The 23,453-nt window shown below is 35.0% G+C and overlaps 1 protein-coding gene and 1 long non-coding RNA gene across 4 annotated transcripts in view; both read right to left on the bottom strand.

The window, feature by feature from the left end:
• FUS (FUS RNA binding protein) overlaps positions 1–23,453 on the bottom strand; it is a 43,421-nt gene that overhangs the window by 14,495 nt on the left and 5,473 nt on the right. For all 3 annotated transcript variants that reach the window (XM_085044480.1, XM_085044482.1, XM_085044481.1), the window contains exons 4-8: positions 21,487–21,625; positions 18,220–18,374; positions 14,100–14,268; positions 4,120–4,154; positions 172–204 (exon numbers count right to left, since the gene is read on the bottom strand). In XM_085044480.1, coding sequence (XP_084900606.1) covers positions 172–204; positions 4,120–4,154; positions 14,100–14,268; positions 18,220–18,374; positions 21,487–21,625 — 531 coding nt within the window. The remainder of the gene's footprint in view (positions 1–171; positions 205–4,119; positions 4,155–14,099; positions 14,269–18,219; positions 18,375–21,486; positions 21,626–23,453) is intronic.
• On the bottom strand, positions 11,005–12,100 carry LOC146423786 (uncharacterized). The gene is made up of 2 exons (XR_014847329.1): positions 11,977–12,100; positions 11,005–11,685 (listed from the first exon to the last, which is right to left on the bottom strand). It is a non-coding gene; the product is annotated as an uncharacterized LOC146423786 (long non-coding RNA).

The raw sequence follows: 23,453 nt of genomic DNA, 5'->3' as shown, positions 1-23,453 counted from the left end.
AATTACCCCATTAATTACCCCAATTAAACCTCTTATCACCCCCAATTAATCCCATTACCCGAACTAATTAACCCCAATTAACTCTCCCACTAATTACCCCCAACCCACCCCTCATTCCCCGCTAATTAACTAGTAATTAATCAACTAATTAACCCCTAATTAGCTAATTACCTGGGTCATGCCTCGGCCCTTGATCTCGAGGTCCTTTGGGGGCCACATGGGGGAAGGAAAAAAACACCCAAAATATGCAAATGAGGGGGCGTGGCTAACCCATGACGTCACCCAGCCCCGCCCCTCCCCCTCCCAGCCCCGCCCCTCCCCCTCCCCATCCCAAAATTCCCATTTTTTGGGGTCAAATCCCCAAATTTGGCACCAAAATTCCGGTTTTTTTTCAATATTTTTTGTTTCTCCACCTTTGCTGAATTTGCCATTCGCGACGTTTCTCCCCAAAAAGGCTCCGAGGGACCAAGAGTTGCTTTTTTTTTCCCCTTTTTTCCTCTTTTTTTCCTCTTTTTTCCCACTTTTCCTGATTTTTCCACTTTTTTTCCCATTTTTTCCCTAATTTTTCCTCAATTTTTTCCTGTTTTTTTCCTTATTTTTCCTGATTTTCTCTGATTTTCCTCTAATTTTCCACTCATTTTTGACTCTTTTTTCGTTTTTCCCACTTTTCCTGATTTTTTCCACTTTTTTCCCACTTTTCCTATTTTTCCCTAATTTTTCCTCAAATTTTTCCCTAATTTTTCCTCAAATTTTTCCTGATTTTCTCTGATTTTCCTCTTATTTTCCACTCATTTTTGACTCTTTTTTCCTCGTTTTTCCCACTTTTCCTGAGTTTTCCACTTTTTTCCCAGTTTTCCTATTTTTTCCTAATTTTTCCTCAATTTTTTCCTGATTTTTTCCTTGTTTTCCTCTGTTTTCCCCTTATTTTCCTCTTTTATTTTCTTATTTTCCACTCATTTCCTTTTTTTTTTCCCTCATTTTTCCTGCTTTTTTCCACTTTTTTTTCCATTTTCCTAATTTTTCCCTAATTTTTCCTCAATTTTTTCCTATTTTTAAAATTTTTTTCCTAATTTTCCTCCAATTTTTCCTCATTTTCCTTTTTTCTCTTATTTTCCACTCATTTCCTCTTTTCCTCTTTTTTTCCTCTTTTTTCCCACTTTTCCTGATTTTTTCCACTTTTTCCCTATTTTTTCCTAATTTTTCCTCAGTTTTTTCCTGATTTTTAAAAATTTTTGTCCTCATTTTCCTCTTTTTTCTCTTATTTTCCACTCATTTCCTTTTTTCCTTTTTTCCTCTTTTTTCCCACTTTTCCTGATTTTTCCACTTTTTTCCTATTTTTTCCCTAATTTTTCCTAATTTTTTTCCTAATTTTTCCTCAATTTTTTCCTGATTTTCTCTGATTTTCCTCTTATTTTCCACTCATTTTTGACTTTTTTCCTCTTTTTTCCCACTTTTCCTGATTTTTTCCACTTTTTTCCTAGTTTTTCCCTGATTTTTTAAATTTTTTTTCCTCATTTTCCTCTTTTTTTCCACTTATTTCCTTTTTTACTGTTTTTTCCTCATTTTCCACTCATTTTTCCTGATTTTTCCCACTTTTCCTATTTTTCCCTAATTTCTCCTCAATTTTTTCGTGATTTTTTCTTTTTTTCCCGTATTTTCCTCCAATTTTCCCTCATTTTCCTCCTTTTTCTCTCATTTACCACTCAATATTTAATTCTCATTTTCTACACATTTTTCTTTTTTTTTTCCTCATTTTTTTCTAATTTTCCCCTTTATTTTTCCTCATTTTTTCCTAATTTTCCACTCAGTATTTATATATTTTCCACTTAATTTTCCCTCATTTTCCCCTAATTTTTCCTCATTTTTTTCTCTCATTTTCCACTCATTTTTCAGACTTTTTCCCTCATTTTCCATTCAATTTTTACTAATTTTTCTCAATTTTTTACTCATTTTCTATTCAATTTTTCCTAATTTTCCTCTAATTTTCTCTGATTTTCTACTCATTTTTGACTCTTTATTTCTCATTTTTCTTAATTTTATCATTTTTCCCCTCTTTTCCACTCAATTTTTATGAATTTTCCACTTGTTTTTCCTTAATTTTTCCCCTTTTTTCTCTATTTTCCCTGTTTTTCCTCATTTTCCACTCACATTTCCCAAATTTTCCTCATTTTCCCTCATTTTTCCCTCATTTTTTCTACTCCTTTTCTTTTATTCCACATTTTCCCTCATTTTTCCACTTTTCTCCTTATTTTCAACTCATTTATCTTCCATTTTTCCACTTATTTTCTCATCTTTCCCTAAATATCTTATTTTTCATTTTTCCCATTTTCCTCATTTTTCCTTCATAGTTTTTCTCAGTTTTTCACTTTCCCTCATATTTTCTTCATTTCCCACTCATTTTTCCTTATTTTTCCCTTATTTTCTGCTTTTCCCCTCATTTTTTCTACATTTTCCACTCATTTCCCACTTATTTCTCTTGATTTTTTCCTCATTTTCCACTAATTTTCTTTCCATTTTTTCCTTATTTTCCACTCATTTTTCCCTCATTTTTTTTTTATTTTTCCCTCATTTTTGACTCAATTTTTCCCTAATTTTCCTTTATTTTTTACCTTATTTTTCCCTCATATTTTCCTCATTTTTTCCCTCATTTTCCACTCATTTTTATCTTATTTTTCCCTATTTTTTTTATTTTTCCCTCAATATTTTCCTCATTTTCCTTTTATTTTCCACTCATTTTTACCTCATTTTTCCACTAATTTTTCCCTCATTTTCTCCACATTTTTCACTCACTTTTCCTGATTTTTTCCACTTATTTTCTTCCCTTATTTTTCCCTATTTTCCTCATTTTTCCCTCATGTTTTTCTCATTTTCCACTAATTTTTTACCTTATTTTTCCTTCATTTTCCACTAATTTTTCCCTCATTTTCTCCACATTTTTCCTTATTTTCCACTCATTTTTCCCTCATTTTTTTCCCTCATTTTTTACCTTATTTTTCCCTATTTTTCCTTCATTTTTTCCTCATGTTTTTCTCATTTTCCACTAATTTTTTACCTTATTTTTCCCTCATTTTTCCACTAATTTTTCCCCCATTTTCCCTCATTTTCTCCACATTTTTTCTTATTTTCCACTCATTTTTCCCTCAAATTTTCCTATTTTTTCCCTCATATTTTCCACTCATTTTCCCTCATTTTTTACCTTATTTTTCCCTATTTTTCCTATTTTTCCCTCAATATTTCCCTCATTTTCCTTTTATTTTCCACTCATTTTTTACCTTATTTTTCCCTCAGATTTTCCACTCATATTTTTATTTTTCCTCATTTTTTAAATTTCCATTTTCCCTCATTTTTCCCTCATTTTCCACTCATTCTTCCCTTATATTTTTACTTCTCATTTTTCCTTTTTTCCACTCATTTTTCCCTCATTTTTCCTCATATTTTTCCCATTTTTCCCCATTTTTTTCCACTCAAAAACCACATTTTTCCCTTTATTTTTTTTCCCTTTTTTTTCCCTCCAAAAACCACCAAAAGCCCCAATTTTTTGGGCTAAAACCTCCAAGATTTGGGAAAATCAAAACCTTTCCGTTTTGGGTCAACTGCAGCTCCCATTTCAACCCCAAAGTTTTGGGGAATTTTTCACCTTTTTTAGTATTTTTTTTGTAGTTTTTTTCCACCAAAAACCTCAAATTCGCCGCCGAGATTTTTTTTTCCACCACAAAATCCCAATTTTTGGGGTTTTTTTTCCCCCAAAAAATAAAAAAAAATCTCAACCAAACCTCTGAATTATTATTATTATTTTTTTTTTCCACACATGCAGCGTTTTTTTGGTTTTTTTTTGAACCAAAAATCACCTTTTTCACCCCAAAACCCTCCCTTGGGAAAAAAAAAAAATAAAAAAATCACCATTTTCACTAATTTCCTCCTCAAAATTCACCAAAAAATCACCTTTTTTATCATTATTTTTCCATTTTCCACCTGAAATCTTTAAGGGGAAATTTTCCCCCAAAATTTCTCCCGTAAAGGAAAAATAAAATAAATGAAAAAAGAACATTTTTCTGCCATTTTTTGGGGTCGAAACCTCCGATTTTTGTGCTTTTTTTTGGGTTTTTTTTTGGGACTTACCACCGAATTTATTGAAGGCACCACGCTCACCACCGCTGAGGAGATAAATTAGAAGATAATCAGGAATTTTGGACAATTTCCCGAAAAAAAGATCAATTCCGGCAAATTTTGGTCGGGAAGGAGAACTTGAGAATTTGGGAGCAAATCCTGCTGGTTTGGGATTTTTTTTTCCTTTTTATTCCGAATTTTTTTTGCTTTTTTTTCCCTTTTTTCCGAATTTCTTGGGCTTTTTTTTCCTGTTTTTTTTCTGAATTTTTTGGGGTTTTTTTCTCTTTTTTTTTCTAATTTTTTTTGCTTTTTTTCCCTTTTTTCAGAATTTTTTGGGCTTTTTTTTCCTATTTTTTCAGATTTTTTGGGGCTTTTTTTCTCATTTTTTTTGCTTTTTTTCCTGTTTTTTTTCTGAATTTTTTGGGGTTTTTTTTCCTTTTTATTCCAAATTTTCTGGGCTTTTTTCCCCTTTTTTCAGAATTTTTTGGGCTTTTTTTCCTTTTTATTCCAATTTTTTTTTGCTTTTTTTCTCTTCTTTCAGAATTTTTTGGGCTTTTTTTTCTGTTTTTTCAGAATTTTTTGGGCTTTTTTTTTCCTGGTTTATTCCGAATTTTTTGGGGTTTTTTCTGGTTTTTTTCTAATTTTTTTTGCTTTTTTTCCTGTTTTTTCTGAATTTTTTGGGGTTTTTTTTCTTTTTATTCCAAATTTTTTTTGCTTTTTTCCTTTTTCAGAATTTTGGGCTTTTTCTTTTTCAGAATTTTGGGCTTTTTCTTCCTGTTTTTTCTGAATTTTTTGGGCTTTTTTCCTTTTTATTCCAATTTTTTTGCTTTTTTTCCTTTTTTCAGAATTTTTTGGGCTTTTTTTTTCCCTTTTTCTGATTTTTTTGGCTTTTTTTCTCATTATTTTTGCTTTTTTTCCTGGTTTTTTCTGAATTTTTTGGTTTTTTTTCCTTTTTATTCCAAATTTTCTGGGCTTTTTTTCCTTTTTCAGAATTTTTTGGGCTTTTTTTCCTGTTTTTTCTGAATTTTTGGGCTTTTTCTGTTTTTTTCTGAATTTTTTGGGCTTTTTTTTTTTCCCCTTTTTTTCTGATTTTTTTTGGCTTTTTTTCTCATTATTTTTGCTTTTTTTCCTGGTTTTTTTCTGAATTTTTTGGGGTTTTTTTTCCTTTTTATTCCGAATTTTTTTTGCTTTTTTTCCCTTTTTTCAGAATTTTTTGGGCTTTTTTTTCCTGTTTTTTCTGAATTTTTTGGGCTTTTTTTTCTTGTTTTTTTCTGAATTTTTTGGGTTTTTTTTCCTTTTTTTTCTGCTTTTTTTCCTTTTTATTCCCAATTTTTTTTGCTTTTTTTCCCTTCTTTCAGAATTTTGGGCTTTTTTCCTGTTTTTCAATTTTTGGGCTTTTTCTCATTTTTTTGCTTTTTTTTCCTGTTTTTTCAGAATTTTTGCACTTTTTTTTTCTGGTTTTTCTGAATTTTTGGTTTTTTTTTTCCTTTTATTCCAAATTTTCTGGGCTTTTTTCCCTTTTCCGAATTTTTGGGCTTTTTTTTTCCTGTTTTTTCTGAATTTTTTTGGGCTTTTTTTCTTTTTTTTTTTTCGTAATTTTTTTCCTTTTTTCGTTTTTTTCCGAATTTTTTGGGCTTTTTTCCTGGTTTTTCAGATTTTCTTGGGCTTTTTTTTTCTTTATTGAAAATATTTTGCTTTTCCTTTTTTTTCTGAATTTTTTTGGGCTTTTTTTCTCATTTTTTCTAATATTTTTTGCTTTTTTTCCTGGTTTTTTTCTGAATTTTTTGGGCCTTTTTTTCCTGTTTTTTCAGATTTTTTTGGGCTTTTTTTCCTTTTTATTCCGAATTTTTTTTGCTTTTTGTCCCTTTTTTCCGAATTTCTTGGGCTTTTTTTCCTGTTTTTTCAGAATTTTTGGGGTTTTTCTTTTTTTTTCTAATTTTTTTTTTTTTTTTTTTTTCCTGGTTTTTTTCTGAATTTTCTGGGGTTTTTTTTCTTTTTATTCCAAATTTTTTTTGCTTTTTTTTCCCTTTTTCAGGTTTTTGGGCTTTTTTTGGTTTTTCAGAATTTTTTGGCTTTTTTTCCTTGTTTTTTCTGAATTTTGGCTTTTTTTCCTTTTTATTCCAATTTCTTTGCTTTTTTCCTTTTTTCAGAATTTTTGGGCTTTTTTTTCCGTTTTCTGAATTTTTTGGGCTTTTTTTCTTTTTTTTTTTTTTGCTTTTGGTTTTTTCAGAATTTTTGGGCTTTTTTTCTGGTTTTTCTGAATTTTGGTTTTTTTTTTCCTTTTTATTCCAAATTTTCTGGGCTTTTTTCCCCTTTTTTCCGAATTTTTTGGGCTTTTTTTTTTCTGTTTTTTCAGATTTTTTTTGGCTTTTTTTTCTCACTATTTTTGCTTTTTTTCCTGGTTTTTTTTCTGAATTTTTTGGGGGTTTTTTTCCTTTTTATTCCGAATTTTTTTGCTTTTCCTTTTTTCAGAATTTTTGGGCTTTTTTTCCTGTTTTTTCTGAATTTTTTGGGCTTTTTTTTTCTTGTTTTTTCTGAATTTTTGGGCTTTTTTTCTTTTTTATTCCGAATTTTTTTGCTTTTTCTCCCTTTTTTTCAGAATTTTTTGGGCTTTTTTTTCCTGTTTTTTCCTGAATTTTTTGGGCTTTTTTTTCCTTTTTATTCCGAATTTTTTTTGCTTTTTTTCCCTTCTTTCAGAATTTTTTGGGCTTTTTTTTTTCCTGGTTTATTCCGAATTTTTTGGGCTTTTTTCTCATTTTTTTCTAATTTTTTTGGGGTTTTTTCCTGGGTTTTTTCCTGAATTTTTTGGGGTTTTTTTTTCCTTTTTATTCCAATTTTTTTTTGTTTTTTTCCCCCTTTTTTCAGAATTTTTTGGGCTTTTTTTTTTCCTGGTTTTTCAGATTTTTTTGGGCTTTTTTTTCCCTTTTTTTTTCCTAATTTTTTGGGCTTTTTTTCCATTTTTTCAGCATTTTTGGCCTTTTTTTCCATTTTATTTTCTGCAATTTTGGGGTTTTTCTCTTTTTTTTCAGCATTTTTTGGGCTTTTTTTCCCTTTTCTTTTTTCCGAATTTTTCGGGGATTTTTTTTACTATTTTTTTCTCTTTTTCCTCATCACTTTTTAGGGTTTTTTAAGAGCATTTTTTCCACTTTTTTTTTCTCCCTTTCATCGCTTTTTGGAGCATTTTTTCCTTTTTTTTGCCCATTTTTTGGGCTTTTTTCTATCAATTCTTGGGCTTTTTTTCACCAAATTATTTCTTTTCTTCACCATTTTTTAGGCTTTTTTTTCACCATTTTTTCCACATTTTTTCCTTTTTTTTGCATCATTTTTTGGGCTTTTTTTAAATCAGTTTTTACGCTTTTTTGCAGCATTTTTTCCTTTTTTTTGGACCAATTTTTGGGCTTTTTTCTATCAATTTTTGGGCTTTTTTTCCCCCATTTTTTTCCTTTTCTTTTACCATTTTTGGGCTTTTTTTGGGAGCGTTTTGACCTTTTTTTGGGCTTTTTTTTAATCATTTTTTGGGCTTTTTTTCACCAATTTTTTAATCATTTTTGGGCTTCTTTTCATCATTTTTTGGACTTTTTTTCAGCATTTTTTCCCTTTTTTTGCCGCATTTTTTGGGCTTTTTTCCAGCAATTTTTTCCCTTTCTTTCATCTTTCTTTGGAGCATTTTTTTCCATTTTCTGGACCATATTTTGGACTTTTTTCATCATTTTTTGGGCTTTTTTTCAGCAATTTTTTCATCATTTTTTGGACTTTTTTCCAGCATTTTTTCCCTTTTTTTGCACCATTTTTTGGGCTTTTTTCAGCAATTTTTTCATCAATTTTTGGGCTTTTTTTTAGCAATTTTTCCCTTTTTTTGCACCATTTTTTGGGCTTTTTTCCAGCAATTTTTTCCCTTTCTTTCATCTTTTTTTGAAGCATTTTTTTCCATTTTCTGGACCATATTTTGGGCTTTTTTAATCATTTTTTGGGCTTTTTTCCAGCCATTTTTTCATCATTTTTTGGACTTTTTTCCAGCATTTTTTCCCTTTTTTTGCACCATTTTTTGAGTTTTTTCCAGCAATTTTTTCATGTTTTTTTTTAATTATTTTTATTATTTTTTGGGCTTTTTTTTCAGCATTTTTTCCCTTTTTTGCACCATTTTTTGGGCTTTTTTCATCATTTTTTGAGCTTTTTTTCAGCCATTTTTTTTCATCATTTTTTGGACTTTTTTCCAGCATTTTTCCCTTTTTTTGCACCATTTTTTGGGCTTTTTTCAGCAATTTTTTCATCATTTTTGGGCTTATTTTCATCATTTTTTGGGCTTTTTGTTTTAACATTTTCCCTTTTTTTGCACCATTTTTTGGGCTTATTTTCAGCTTTTTCTGGACCATTTTCCCTCTTTTTTGGACCATATTTTGGGCTTTTCTTAATAATTTTTTTTGACTTTTTTTCAGCAATTTTTGGTCTTTTTTTTTAGCATTTTTTCCCTTTTTCTGCACCATTTTTTGGCCTTTTTTCCAGCAATTTTTCTCCACATTCTCTCCACATTTTTCCCCATTTCTCCATCATTTTTTCCATATTTTTTCCATATTTTTTCCATTTTTTTTCCACCACTTTTGGCCTCTTTCCTGCCATTTTCCTCTCCGCCGTCGCTTTTCCTCCTCCTGGATTTGCAGCAAAACTTCACCAAATTCAGCCCAAAATTCGGGGAAAAAAATCCCATTTTTCCCCATTTTTCCCTCCCTCACCATCTCCCCTCCTCTCCCTGACTTTTCCAATCATTTTTCACTGAAATTCGGATTTTTTTTTTTGCCCTTTTCTGCCTGTTTTCACCCCAAAAGAGCGGCGGGAATTTTGTTTTTTTTTTTTTGGGACTTTTTCGCTGCTTTTTTATTTTCACACCTGCAGCACACAAAAGGCAGAGGTTGGTCAAACAGGCACAAGGAAAATCCCCAAAATTCCCCCCAAAATACTCACCTGAGAGCTCCAAAAAAAGTCCAGTTTTTCCACCCAAAAATTCCAGTTTTTCCACCCAAAAAGTGCATTTTTTCCACCCAAAAATTCCAGTTTTTCCACCCAAAAACCGGCGGCAAAAACATCCCAAATTTTACCACAATTTCACCTTTTTTTTGGAAATTTTTAACCGTTTTTTTCTCATTTTTTAAACAATTTTTTTCTCATTTTTTAATTTTTTTTTTCAATTTTTTACCATTTTTTAACCTTTTTTTTCACCTTTTTTCTCATTTTTAAACCATTTTTTTCTCGTTTTTTAACCCAATTTTTTCTCATTTTTTCACATTTTTTTCTCAATTTTTTACCATTTTTTAACCTTTTTTTTCTCATTTTTTCACCTTTTTTCTCATTTTTAAACCATTTTTTTCTCATTTTTAACCCAATTTTTTCTCATTTTTTCAACCTTTTTTTCTCAATTTTTTACCATTTTTTTCTCATTTTTAACCTTTCTTTTTTCATTTTTTCCACCTTTTTTTCTCATTTTTAAACCATTTTCTCAATTTTTTACCCAATTTTTTCTCGTTTTTTAACCTTTTTTTTCTCATTTTTTAATCTTTTTTTTCTCAATTTTTTACCATTTTTTTCTCATTTTTGAACCTTTTTTCTCATTTTTTTCACCTTTTTTTCTCGTTTTTAAACCATTTTCCCCTCATTTTTGACCATTTTTTTCTCATTTTTAAACCATTTTTTCCTCAATTTTACCATTTTTTCCCATTTTTAAACCACTAAAAACAATTTTTTTAACCATTTTTTCCCTCATTTTTCCACCATTTTTTTCTCATTTTAAAACCATTTTTTTCTCAATTTTTTCTCATGTTTTCACCATTTTTCTTAAGTTTTTTTTACCATTTTTTTCTCATTTTAAAACCATCTTTTCCCAATTTTTTCTGTTTTTCCATATTTTTAACCGTTTTTCCCAATTTTTCACCTTTTTTCCTTATTTTTAAACCTTTTTTCCCAATTCTTTACCATTTTTTCTCATTTTTAACCATTTTTTCTCAATTTTTTACCATTTTTTACCATATTTCCTCAATTTTTTACCATTTTTTCTCATTTTTCCAACCATTTTTCCACCATTTTTCCATATTTTTAACCATTTTTCTACCCATTTCTCTTCCATTTCACCATTTCCTCAATTTTTCACCATTTTTCCAATTTTTTCACCATTTTTCCTCATTTTTTAACCATTTTTTCCACATTTTTTCCTCAATTTTTCACCATTTTTCCTCATTTTTTCACCATTTTTCCTCCTTTTCCACCATTTTCCCTCAATTCTTTCACCACTTTAAACCACTTTTTCACCATTTTTTCTCCTTTTCCACCATTTTTTACCATTTTTTCCTCATTTTTCCCGTTTTCCCCCATTTTTTACCATTTAAAACCATTTTTTCTACCATATTTTCCACCATTTTTTTATTTTTCCAACCATTTTTTCCTCATTTTTTTCCAATTTTTTCCCCATTTTTGACCATTTTTAACCATTTTTTCCTCATTTTTTACCATTTTTCCAACCATTTTTCCTCTTTTTCCAAATTTTTTCCCATTTTTAACCATTTTTTCCTCATTTTTTCCTCATTTTTAACCATTTTTTCCTCATTTTTAACCATTTTTTCCCATTTTTTCCTCATTTTTAACCATTTTTTTCCCATTTTTTCCTCATTTTTAACCATTTTTTCCTCATTTTTTCCTCATTTTTAACCAATTTTCCTCATTTTTAACCATTTTTTCCCATTTTTAACCATTTTTTCCCATTTTTCACCAATTTTCCTCATTTTTAACCATTTTTTCCCATTTTTAACCATTTTTTCCCATTTTTCACCATTTTCAAGCACCAGGACACCAAAATTTCCTCTCCAGCGACACCAAGAGTTCCAAATCCTGTGGATTTTCCCTCAAAAATCCACTTTTTTTAACCATTTTTAACCTTTTTTGAACCATTTTTTCTGCAGTGACCTCAAAACACCATTTTTCCACATTTTTTCCCCAAAATTCCATCATTTTCCTTCAACTTTTTTCCTTTTTTTCATTTTTTTTTTCCAAAATCCATTTTTCATTCAACCTTTTTTCCCTAAATTCCATTTTTCCACCAATATTTTCCCTTTTTCCTTCATTTTTTCCCTTAAATTTCACTTTTCCTTCAGCATTTTTACCCAAAATCCACTTTTTTCACCTTTTTTCCTCTTTCCTCCTTTACCATTTAACATTTTTCCCAAAATTCACCTTTTTAAACTCATTTTCCCTTTAACATTTTCTCCCAAATTCCACTTTTTTTCACATTTTTCCCACCAAAATTCCATTTTTTCCTTCAGTATCTTTTCCACCATTTCTCCCAAAATTCACCTTTTTTTCCCGTTTTTTCCCTAAAATTCCACCTTTTTTTTAAACATATTTTTCCCCATTTTTCCTCATTCTATAAACTCAATTTTCCCTTTTCCTATAAACTCAATTTTCCCCATTTTTCCCAATTTTTTTCCCATTTTCTCTTTTTCTTAAATCTCTATTTTTCCCCATTTTTCCCAATTTTTCCTTCTCCTATAAACTCCATTTTCCCCCAATTTTTCCCATTTTCCCTTTTCCTTAAATCTCTATTTTTCCTTTTCCTACAAACCCCAATTCTGCCATTTTTCCCCATTTTTCCTTTCCCTATAAACTCAATTTTCCCCCAATTTTTCCCCATTTCCCTTTTTCCTTAAATCTCCATATTTTCCCAATTTTCCCTATTTTCCCCATTTCATTAAATCTCTATTTTTCCCCATTTTTTTTCCCTTAAATCTCATTTTTTTCCTATTTTCCCTTCTCCTCCAAACCCCAATTTTCCCCCATTTTCCCTTTTCCTTAAATCTATTTTTCCCCCATTTTTTCTTTTCCTTAAACCTCAATTTTCCCCCAATTTTCCCCAATTTTTCCCTATTTCTCCCCATTTTTCCTTCTCCTATAAACTCCATTTTCCCCTAATTTTTCCTCTTCCTCAAACCCTAATTTTCCCCCATTTTTTCCCCAATTTTCCCCCAATTTTCCCCTATTTCTCCCCATTTTTCCTTCTCCTATAATCTCCATTTTTTCCTGTTTTTCCTCTTCCTTAAACCCTAATTTTCCCCCAATTTTTCCTTAATTTCCCCCATTTTTTCCCCAATTTTCCCTATTTTTCCCCACTTTTCCTTTTCCTATAATCTCAATTTTTTCCTATTTTTCCTTTTCCTTAAACCCCAATTTTCCCCCAATTTTTCCTCAATTTTCCCCCAATTTTTCCCCAATTCTTCCCTATTTCTCCCCATTTTTCCTTCTCCTATAATCTCCATTTTTTCCTATTTTTCCTCTTCCTCAAACCCCAATTTTTCCCCATTTTTTCCCATTTCTCCTCTCCCTACAAATTCCATTTCTCCTCAATTTCCCCCAATTTTTCCTCAATTTTCCCCCCATTTTTTCCTCAATTTTCCCCCAATTTCTCCCTATTTCTCCCCATTTTTCCTTCTCCTATAATCTCCATTTTTTCCTATTTTTCCTCTTCCTCAAACCCCAATTTTCCCCCAATTTCTCCCCAATTTTTCCCTCTTTCTCCTCTCCCTACAAATTCCATTTCTCCCCAATTTTCCCCCAATTTTTCCTCATTTTTCCTCAATTTTCCCCAATTCTTCCCTATTTCTCCCCATTTTTCCTTCTCCTATAATCTCCATTTTTCCTCTTCCTTAAACCCCAATTTTCCCCCAATTTCTCCCCAATTTCCTCCAATTTTTCCCTCTTTCTCCTCTCCCTACAAATTCCATTTCTCCTCAATTTTTGCCCAATTTTTGCCCAATTTCTCCCCAATTTTCCCCCAATTTCCCCCAATTTTTCCCCATTTCTCCTCTCCCTACAAATTCCATTTCTCCTCATTTTTCCCCCAATTTTTCCCAATTTTTCCCCCATTTTTTCCCCAATTTTTCCCCATTTTTCCTCTCCCTACAAACTCCAATTTTTCCCCAACTTTTCCCCATTTTTCCTTTTCCTTAAACTCCAATTCCTCCTCAATTTTCCCCCAATTTTTCCTCAATTTTCCCCCAATTTCTCCCCAATTTCCTCCAATTTTTCCCTCTTTCTCCTCTCCCTACAAATCCCATTTCTCCTCAATTTTCCCCCAATTTTTCCTCAATTTTCCCCCAATTTTCCCCCAATTTTCCCCCAATTTTCCCCCATTTTTTCCCCAATTTTTCCCCATTTTTCCTCTCCCTACAAACTCCAATTTTTCCCCAACTTTTCCCCATTTTTCCTTTTCCTTAAACTCCAATTCCTCCTCAATTTTCCCCCAATTTTTTCCCATTTCTCCTCTCCCTACAAATTCCATTTCTCCCCAATTTTCCCCCAATTTTTCCTCAATTTTCCCCCAATTTTTCCTCAATTTTCCCCCAATTTCTCCCCAATTTTTCCCTCTTTCTCCTCTCCCTACAAATTCCATTTCTCCCCAATTTTTCCTCATTTTTCCCCCAATTTTTCCTCATTTTTCCTCCAATTTTTCCTCAATTTTCCCTATTTTCCCCCATTTTTCCTTCTCCTATAATCTCCATTTTTTCCTGTTTTTCCTCTTCCTCAAACCCCAATTTTTCCCCATTTTTTCCCATTTCTCCTCTCCCTACAAATTCCATTTCTCCTCAATTTCCCCCAATTTTTCCTCAATTTTCCCCCAATTTTTCCTCAATTTTCCCCCAATTTTTCCTCAATTTTCCCCCAATTTTTCCTCATTTTTCCTCCAATTTCCCCCATTTTTTCCCCAATTCTTCCCTATTTCTCCCAATTTTTCCTTCTCCTATAAACTCAATTTTTTCCTATTTTTCCTCTTCCTTAAACCCCAATTTTCCCCCAATTTCTCCCATTTCTCCTCTTCCTACAAACTCCATTTCTCCCCAATTTTCCCCCAATTTCCTCCCAATTTCTCCCCCATCTCTCCCCATATTTTCCCCACCCCAAACCCCCCAAATTCCCTCTATTTTTGGGTGAAATTCCTGGATTTTCGGGTCACCTACCCCATGGAGTTGCCGCGGTTGCCGCGGTTGCCGCGAGTTCCTCTCTCGAAGCCGCGCTGCCCGAAGGAGCCTCGGCCGCGGCTGCGCTCCGGGGGGGCCTGGTAGCCACCTCCCCCCTCCTGGTAGCCACCCGAGCTCAGGGAGGGAGGGTCTTGGCCGTAGCTGTTAGCTAAAATGGGAGAAAAATCCTAAAATTAGGGAAAAATTCCCGTTTTTTGGAGAAAAATCCATGAAATTTTGTGAAAATCGCGGCAATTTTGACCCAAATTGGAGAGATTTTGCCCTAAATGGAACTAATTTTGCCCCAAAATCAGAGGGATTTTAGCCACCAGAGCTCAGGGATGGAAGGTTCTGCCCGTAGCTGTTAGCTGGAGAAAAAAAATATATGGAATTTAGGGAAAAATTCCCGTTTTTTGGAGAAAAATCGGTGAAATTATGCAAAAATCGCAGCAATTCCGTCTCAAATTGTGGCCATTTTGACCCAAATTCAACCAGTTTTGCCCCAAATCCAAGGGGATTCAACACAACTCTGCCCCAAACCAACTGGTTCTGTCCATAGCTGTTTGCTAAAATGGGAGAAAAATCCCAAAATTAGCAAAAATTCCCATTTTTTTGAGAAAAATCGGTGAAATTATGCGAAAATCGCGGCAGTTTTGACCCAAATTGCAGTGATTTTGCCCCAAATCGGAGGGATTTTGCCCCAAATCTGACAGATTTTAGCCCCCAGAGCTCAGGGATGGAGGATTCTGTCTGTAACTGTTAGCTGGGGAAAGAGAAAATTCCAAAATTAGGGAAAAATTCCCATTTTTTGGAAAAAAATCGGTGAAATTTTGTGAAAATCGCGGCAGTTTTGACCCAAATTGGAGGGATTTTGCCCCAAATCCGAGGGATTTTAGCCACCAACCCCCTCCTGGTAGCCACCAGAGCCCAGGGAGGGAGGGTCTTGGCCATAGCTGTTAGCTGGGGAAAGAGAAAGTTCCAAAATTTGGCAAAAAATTCCCGTTTTTTGGAGAAAAATCGGTGAAATTTTGTGAAAATCGCGGCAATTTTGACCCAAATCGCAGCAGTTTTGACCCAAATCTGAGGGATTTTGCCCTAAATCCAAGGGGATTCAACCCAATTCTGCCCCAAACCAAACAGTCCTGCCCACAGCTGTTTGCTAAAATAGGAGAAAATCCCAAAATTAGCAAAAATTCCCATTTTTTGGACAAAAATCCGTGAAATTTTGTGAAAATCGCGGCAGTTGTGACCCAAATCGCAGTGATTTTGCCCCAAATCCGAGGGATTTTGACCCAAATCTGACAGATTTTAGCCCCCCCAGCTCAGGGATGGAGGATTCTGTCTGTAACTGTTAGCTGGGGAAAGAGAAAGTTCCAAAATTAGGGAAAAATTCCCATTTTTTGGAGAAAAATCGGTGAAATTTTGTGAAAATCGCGGCAGTTTTGACCCAAATTGCAGCAGTTTTGACCCAAATCCAAAGGGATTCTACTCAGTTTTACACCAAACCAACTGATCCCATCTGTAACTCTTGGATGGAATGGGAGAAAATCCCAAAATTAGGAAAAATTCCCATTTTTTGGAGAAAAAATCGGTGAAATTTTGCGATAATCGCAGCAATTTTGACCCTAAATGGGTCTAATTTTGCACTAAATCTGAGGGATTTTACCCCAAATTACAGGAAATTATCCTCAATTTTGCCCCAAACCAAACAGTCCTGCCCGTAGCTGTTAGCTGGAATAGGAAAAAATCCCAAAATTAGCAAAAATTCCCATTTTTTGGACAAAAATCCATGAAATTTTGCCCAAAATCTGAGTGATTTTGCCCCAAATTGCACCAATTTCACCCCAAATTTCAGGGAATTCTACCCAATTCTGCCCCAAACCAACTGGTTCTGTCTGTAGCTATTTGCTAAAATGGGAAAAAAAATCCCAAAATTGGGAAAAATTCCCATTTTTGGGAGAAAAATTGGTGAAATTTTATAAAAATCGCAGAAATTTTGCCCCAAATTGCAGCAATTTTGCCCCAAATTCGAGGGAATTTCACCCAATTCTGCCCCAAACCAACTAATTCTACCCCAAAGGTGTTAACTGGGAAAACAGAAAAAATGGGAATTTTAAAAATTCCAAGTTTTTGGAGAAAAATCTGTGAATTTCTGCCCCAAATTCCACAAAATTTGGACTATTTTTGCTCCGATTTTGCCCAAAATCCCCAAATTTCACCCCAAAATTCCCAGATTTTTTCGGGAATGTCACTCACATCCTCCAGAGCTGCACTGACTCTGCTGCCTGTAGCTGGGGGTGTTGTAGGATGATTGTTTTAACCCTAAATTCCCAAAATTTCACCCTAAATCCCCCAATTTCAGCCGAATTTCTGACGATTTTCAATCCGATTTTGCCCAAAATCCACAAATTTCACCCCAAAATTTCCAGATTTTTTCAGGAATGTCACTCACATCCTCCAGAGCTACACTGACCCTTCTAACTGTAGTTTGTGGAGGTTGTAGGACAACTTTTTCCACCCCAAATCTCCCAAAATCCTCCACATTTCACCCCAAATTTCACCAATTTTCATTCCGATTTCTCCCAAAATCCACAAATTTCACCCCAAAATTCCCAGATTTTTTCAGGAATTTCACTCACATCCTCCAGAGCTGCACCGGCCCTGCTGCCTGTAGCTGGGGCTGTTGTAGGATGATTGTTTGAACCCCAAATCCTGGGAATTTCACCCCAAAATTTCACCGATTTTGGCTCCGATTTTGCCCAAAATTCCCATATTTCACCCCAAAATTCCCAGATTTTTTCGGGAATGTCACTCACATCCTCCGGAGCTGTACTGACACTGCTGCCTGTAGCTGGGGCTGTTGTAGGATGACTGTTTTAACCCCAAATTCCCAAAATTTCACCCCAAATCCCCCAAAATTTCATCAATTTTCATTCCGATTTTGCCCAAAATCTGCAAATTTCACCCCAAAATTCCCAGATTTTTTCAGGAATGTCACTCACATCCTCCAGAGCTGTACTGACCCTTCTAACTGTAGTTTGTGGAGGTTGTAGGACAACTTTTCCAACCCGAAATCTCCCAAAATCCTCCATATTTCACCCCAAATTTGGGCGATTTTCATTCAGATTTTGCCCAAAATCCCCAAATTTCACCCCAAAATTCCCAGACTTTTTTGGGAATTTCACTCACATCCTCCAGAGCTGCACTGGCCCTGCTACCTGTAGCTCAGGGTGTTGTAGGATGATTGTTTTAACCCCAAATTCCCAAAATTTCACCCTAAATCCCCCAAAATTTCATCAATTTTCATTCAGATTTTGCCCAAAATCTGCAAATTTCACCCCAAAATTCAGAGATTTTTTCAGGAATTTCACTCACATCCTCCAGAGCTGCACTGACCCTTCTAACTGTAGTTCGTGGAGGTTGTAGGACAACTTTTCCAACCCCAAATCCTGGGAATTTCACCCCAAAACCCCCAATTTCAGACAAATTTCTGATGATTTTCATTCCAATTTTGCCCAAAATCCCCACATTTCACCCCAAAATTCCCAGATTTTTTTGGGAATGTCACTCACATCCTCTGGAGCTGTACTGGCCCTGCTGGCTGTAGCTGGGGCTGTTGTAGGATGATTGTTTTAACCCCAAATTCCCAAAATTTCACCCCAAAACCCCCAAAATTTCATCAATTTTCATTCCGATTTTGCCCAAAATCCCCACATTTCACCCCAAAATTCCCGGATTTTTTCGGGAATTTCACTCACATCATCTGGAGCTACATCAGCCCTTCTAACTGTACTTTGTGGAGGTTGTAGGACAACTTTTCCAACCCCAAATCCTGGGAATTTCACCCCAAAACCCCCAAAATTTCACCGATTTTCGCTCCAATTTCACCCAAAATCCCCAAATTTCACCCCAAAATTCCCAGATTTTTTTGGGAATTTCACTCACATCCTCCAGAGCTGTACTGGCCCTGCTGGCTGTAGCTCAGGGTGTTGTAGGACAACTGTTGAATCCCAAAATTTCACCCAAAATCCCCCAACTGTAGCCAATTTTGGCTCAGATTTTGCCCAAAATTCCCATATTTCACCCCAAAATTCCCAGATTTTTTGGGAACTTCACTCACATCCTCCGGAGCTGTACTGGCCCTGCTGGCTGTAGCTGGGGGGGTTGTAGGACGACTGTTGCCCGTAGCTCTGCTGGCTGTAGCTGCTCTGCTGCTGGCTGTAACCTCCGCTGGGCGCCTGGCCGTAGCTGGAGCTGCCCGAGCCGCTGCCGTAGCTGAGGGAAAAACGGGAATTTCAGCCCAAAATTTGGGAATTCTCACCCAAATTGGGCAGGGATTGATGGAAATCACAGAAAATTCAACTGGAATGGGGAAGGAAATGGTGAAAAACCATAAAAAATTCACCCAAAATTGGCCAGAATTGAGCTGAAAAACATCAAAAACATGCAGAATTCACCCCAAAAAGCACACAGAATTCTGGAATTCACCCAGAAAACATGGAAATCAGCCCAAAATTTGGGAATTTACACCCAAATCGGGGAAAAATCCATCACAACTGCATGGAATTTAATTGGGATGAGAAAAAAAACGCTGAAAAACCACCCAGAATTGACCCAAAATCGGCCAGAATTGAGCCGAAAAACACCCAAAAACATGCAGAATTCACCCCAAACCACATGGAATTCACCCAAAAAATGGGAATTAATACCAAAATCTACCAGGAATGGATCAGAATCATGAAAAATTCAACTCGAATGGGAAAGGAATTGGTGAAAAACCACCAAAAATTCACCCAAAAAACACTCAGAATTGATCCGAAAAACACCCAAAATCACACAGAATTGGCCCAAAAACCACCCAGAATTCACCCAAAAAACATGGAATTCACCCAAAAATTGGGAATTAACACCAAAATCTACCAGGAATTGATCAAAATCACAGAAAATTCAACTGGAATGGGAAAGGAAATGGTGAAAAACCACAAAAAATTCACCCAAAATAACCTGGAATTGATATGAAAAACACCCAAAATCACATAGAATTCACCCCAAAAACCACCTGGAATTCACCCAAAAAACATGGAATTCACCCAAAATTTGGGAATTCTCACCCAAATCGGGCAGGGATTGATGGAAATCACAGAAAATTCAACTGGAATGGGAAAGGAATTGGTGAAAAGCCACAAAAAATTCACCCAAAAAACACTCAGAATTGAGGCGAAAAACACCCAAAAACGTGCAGAATTCACCCCAAAAAGCACCCAGAATTCTGGAATTCACCCAGAAAACATGGAATTTCAGCCCAAAATTTGGGAATTTACACCAAAATCAGGCAAAAATCCATCAGAACTGCATGGAATTTAATTGGAATGAGAACAAAAAATGCAGAAAAACCACCCAGAATTGACCCAAAATCACCCGAAAAACACTCAAAAACATGCAGAATTCACCCCAAAAAGCACCCAGAATTCTGGAATTCACCCAAATAACAAGGAATTCACCCAAAAATTGGGAATTGACACAAAAATCTACCAGGAATGGATCAGAATCATGAAAAATTCAACTGGAATGGGAAAGGAATTGGTGAAAAAACACAAAAAATTCACCCAAAAAACACTCAGAATTGATGCGTAAAACACCCAAAATCACACAGAATTCACCCAAAAACCACCTGGAATTCACCCAAAAAACAAGGAATTCACCCAAAAATTGGGAATTTACACCCAAATCGGGGAAAAACCACAAAAAATTCACCCAAAATCAGCCAGAATTGAGCCGAAAAACACCAAAAACGACCTGAAATTGTCCAAAAAACATGCAGAATTTACCCTAAAACCACCTGGAATTCACCCAAAACACTGGGAATTCACCCAAAAATTGGGAATTAGACCAGGAATGAACTGGGAATTGATCAAAACTGTGTGAAATTCACCCAAAACCACCCGGAATTCGCCCAAAAAACACCCAAAATTCACCCAAAAAACACTCAGAATTGATGCGAAAAACACCCAAAATCACACAGAATTCACCCAAAAACCACCTGGAATTCACCCAAAAAACAAGGAATTCACCCAAAAATTGGGAATTTACACCCAAATCGGGGAGAAACCACAAAAAATTCACCCAAAATCAGCCAGAATTGAGCCGAAAAACACCAAAAATGACCTGAAATTGTCCAAAAAATATGCAGAATTTACCCCAAAACCACCTGGAATTCACCCAAAAAACAAGGAATTCACGCAAAAATTGGGAATTAGACCAGGAATGAACTGGGAATTGATCAAAACTGTGTGAAATTCACCCAAAACCACCCGGAATTCGCCCAAAAAACACCCAAAATTCACCCAAAACCCACTCAGAATTGATGTGAAAAACACCCAAAATCACAAAGAATTCACCCAAAAAACACTCAGAATTCACCCAAAAAACAAGGAATTCACCCAAAAACTCGGAATTAACACCAAAATCTACCAGGAATTGATCAAATCACAGAAAATTCACACGAAATGGGTAAAAAATTGGTGAAAAACCACCAAAAAATCACCCAAAAATATGGAATTAGACCCAGAATGAGCCAGGAATTGATAAAAACCACCTGAAATTCACCTAAAAACATCCCAAAAATCCAACTTTGCCCGTTTTTACATGGATAAATCACCATTAACCCCAACAATTACTAACTAATTAACTAATTAATGGTAATTAACAGTAATTAACACACCTGGCAGAGGCAGAAGTGGCCACAGGAGGCTGAGAATAGCCAAGATAGGAGGAGATTTGACCCCAAAACCCTAATTTTCTCCATTTTTATATGGATAAATCACTATTAACCCCACTAATTACTGACTAATTAATTAATTAATGCTAATTAACGGTAATTAACACACCTGGCAGAGGCAGAAGCTGCAGCAGGAGGCTGAAAATAGCCAGGAAGAGAGAAGATTTGGCCCCAAATTCCCAATTTTTCCCATTTTTATATGGATAAATCAACCCAGAACTGAACAATTACCGACTAATCAACTAATTAATGAGTAATTAACGGTAATTCACACACCTGGCAGAGGCAGAAGTGGCCACAGGAGGCTGAGAATAGCCAGGATAGGAGGAGATTTGACCCCAAAACCCCAACTTTTCCCATTCCCACCCCCATGTATCAACACCAAATCAAACAATAATTGATTAATTCATTAATTAACGGTAATTAACACTAATTAACACACCTGGCAGAGGCAGAAGCTGCTGCAGGAGGCTGAGAATAGCCAGGATAGGAGGAGATTTGACCCCAAAACCCCAACTTTTCCCCATTTTTACATGGATCAATCAACACCAAATCAATCAATTCTTGATTAATTCATTAATTAACAGTAATTAACGGTAATTAACGCACCTGGCAGAGGCAGAAGCTGCAGCAGGAGGCTGGGAATAGCCAGGATAGGAGGAGGTTTGTCCATAGGAGCTCTGGGAGCTCTGGTTGGAGCCAAAGCCACCTGAGCCGTAGGAGGGAGGAGCTGCTGGGGCTGAGTAACCTGAGAGAGAAAATGGGGAAAAATAATGAGAAATTGGGAAAAAATACAGAAAAATGGGGAGAAAAGGTCAGGAATTGGGAAAAATGGGGAGAAATAGGGAGGAATTGGGGAAAAAATACACAAAAATGGGGAGAAATAGTGAGGAATAGCAAGGGAGGAGCTGCTGGGGCTGAGTGACCTGGAGAGAAAATAATGGGGAAAAAATGTGAGAAATTGGGAAAAAATACAGAAAAATGGGGAGAAAAGGTCAGGAACTGGGAAAAAATGGGAGAAAAATGGGAAAAAATAGTGAGAAATTGGGAAAAATGGGGAGAAATAGTGAGGAATTGGGAGGGAGGAGCTGCTGGGGCTGAGTAACCTGGAGAGAGAAAATGGGGAGAAATAATGAGAAATTGGGAAAAAATGACAGGAATTGGGAAAAATGGGGAGAAATGGGGAGGAATTGGAAAAAAAATACAGAAAAATGGGGAAAAACATCAAGAATTGGGAAAAAATGGGAAAAAATAGTGAGAAATTGGGAAAAAGTGGGGAGAAAATGAGGAGAAAAAGTCAGGAATTGGGAAAAATGGGGAGAGAAAATGGGGAAAAATGGGGAAAAAATGGGGAAAAAATGGGGAAAAAATGGGGAAAAAATGGGGAAAAAATGTCAGGAATTGGGGAAAAAATGGGGAGAATAGTGAGGAATTGGGAAAAAATTGGGAAAAAATGGAAAAAATTGTCAGGAATTGGGAAAAATGGGGAGAAATAGGGAGGAATTGGGAAAAAATACACAAAAATGGGGAGAAATAGTGAGGAATAGCAAGGGAGGAGCTGCTGGGGCTGAGTGACCTGGGAGAGAAAAAATAATGGGGAAAAATCGTGAGGAATTGGGAAAAATAGTGAGAAATTTGAAAAAAAAATACAGAAAAATGGGGAAAAACATCAGGGATTGGGAAAAAATGGGAGAAAAATGAGGAGAAATAGTGGGGAATTGGGAAAAAGTGGAGAAAAAATGAGGAGAAAAGGTCAGGAATTGGGAAAAATGGGGAGATAAACGGGGGAAAATGGGGAAAAAATGGGGGAAAATGGGGGAAAAATGTCAGAAATTGGGGAAAAAAATGGGGAGAACAGTGAGGAATTGGGGAAAAATTGGGAAAAAATGGAAAAAATTGTCAGGAATTGGGGAAAAATGGGGAGAAATAGGGAGGAATTGGGATGGAGGAGCTGCTGGGGCTGAGTGACCTGGGAGAGAAATAATGGGGAGAAAATGTGAGAAATTGGGAAAAAATGGGTGAAAATAGTGAGAAATTGGGAAAAATGGATCAGGAGTTGGGAAAAAATGGGGAGAAATAGTGAGGAATTGGGAAAAAATGGGGAAAAATGGAAAAAATTTGTCAGGAATTGGAAAAAATTACAGAAAAATGGTGCAGAAATAGTGAGAAATTGGGAAAAAATGTCAGGAATTGGGAAAAAAATGTCAGGAATTGGGAAAAATGGGGAGAAATAGTGCTAAACTGGGAAAAATTTCTCACTATTTAGTGAGAAATTGGGAAAAATGGGTGAAAATAGTGAGAAATTGGGAAAAAATGGATCAGGAATTGGGAAAAATGGGAGAAAAATGGGGAGAAAACATCAGGAACTGGGAAAAAAATGGGGAGAAATAGTGAGGAATTGGGGAAAAATGGGGAGAAATTGGGGAAAAGTGGGGAAAAATGGGAAGAAAAGGTCAGGAATTGGGAAAAGTGGGGAGAAAAATGGAAAAAAATGTCAGGAATTGGGGAAAAAATGGGGGAAAATGCAAAAAATTATCAGGAATTGGGGAAAAATGCATCAGGAATTGGGAAAAATG

This window comes from Lichenostomus cassidix, unplaced genomic scaffold (assembly GCF_008360975.1).
Source record: "Lichenostomus cassidix isolate B80296 unplaced genomic scaffold, HeHo_3.0 HiC_scaffold_36, whole genome shotgun sequence".
Classification (NCBI taxonomy): Eukaryota; Metazoa; Chordata; class Aves; order Passeriformes; family Meliphagidae; genus Lichenostomus; species Lichenostomus cassidix.
Note: the sequence above shows the minus strand (reverse complement) of the source record. Positions and strands in the feature narration are given on the sequence as shown.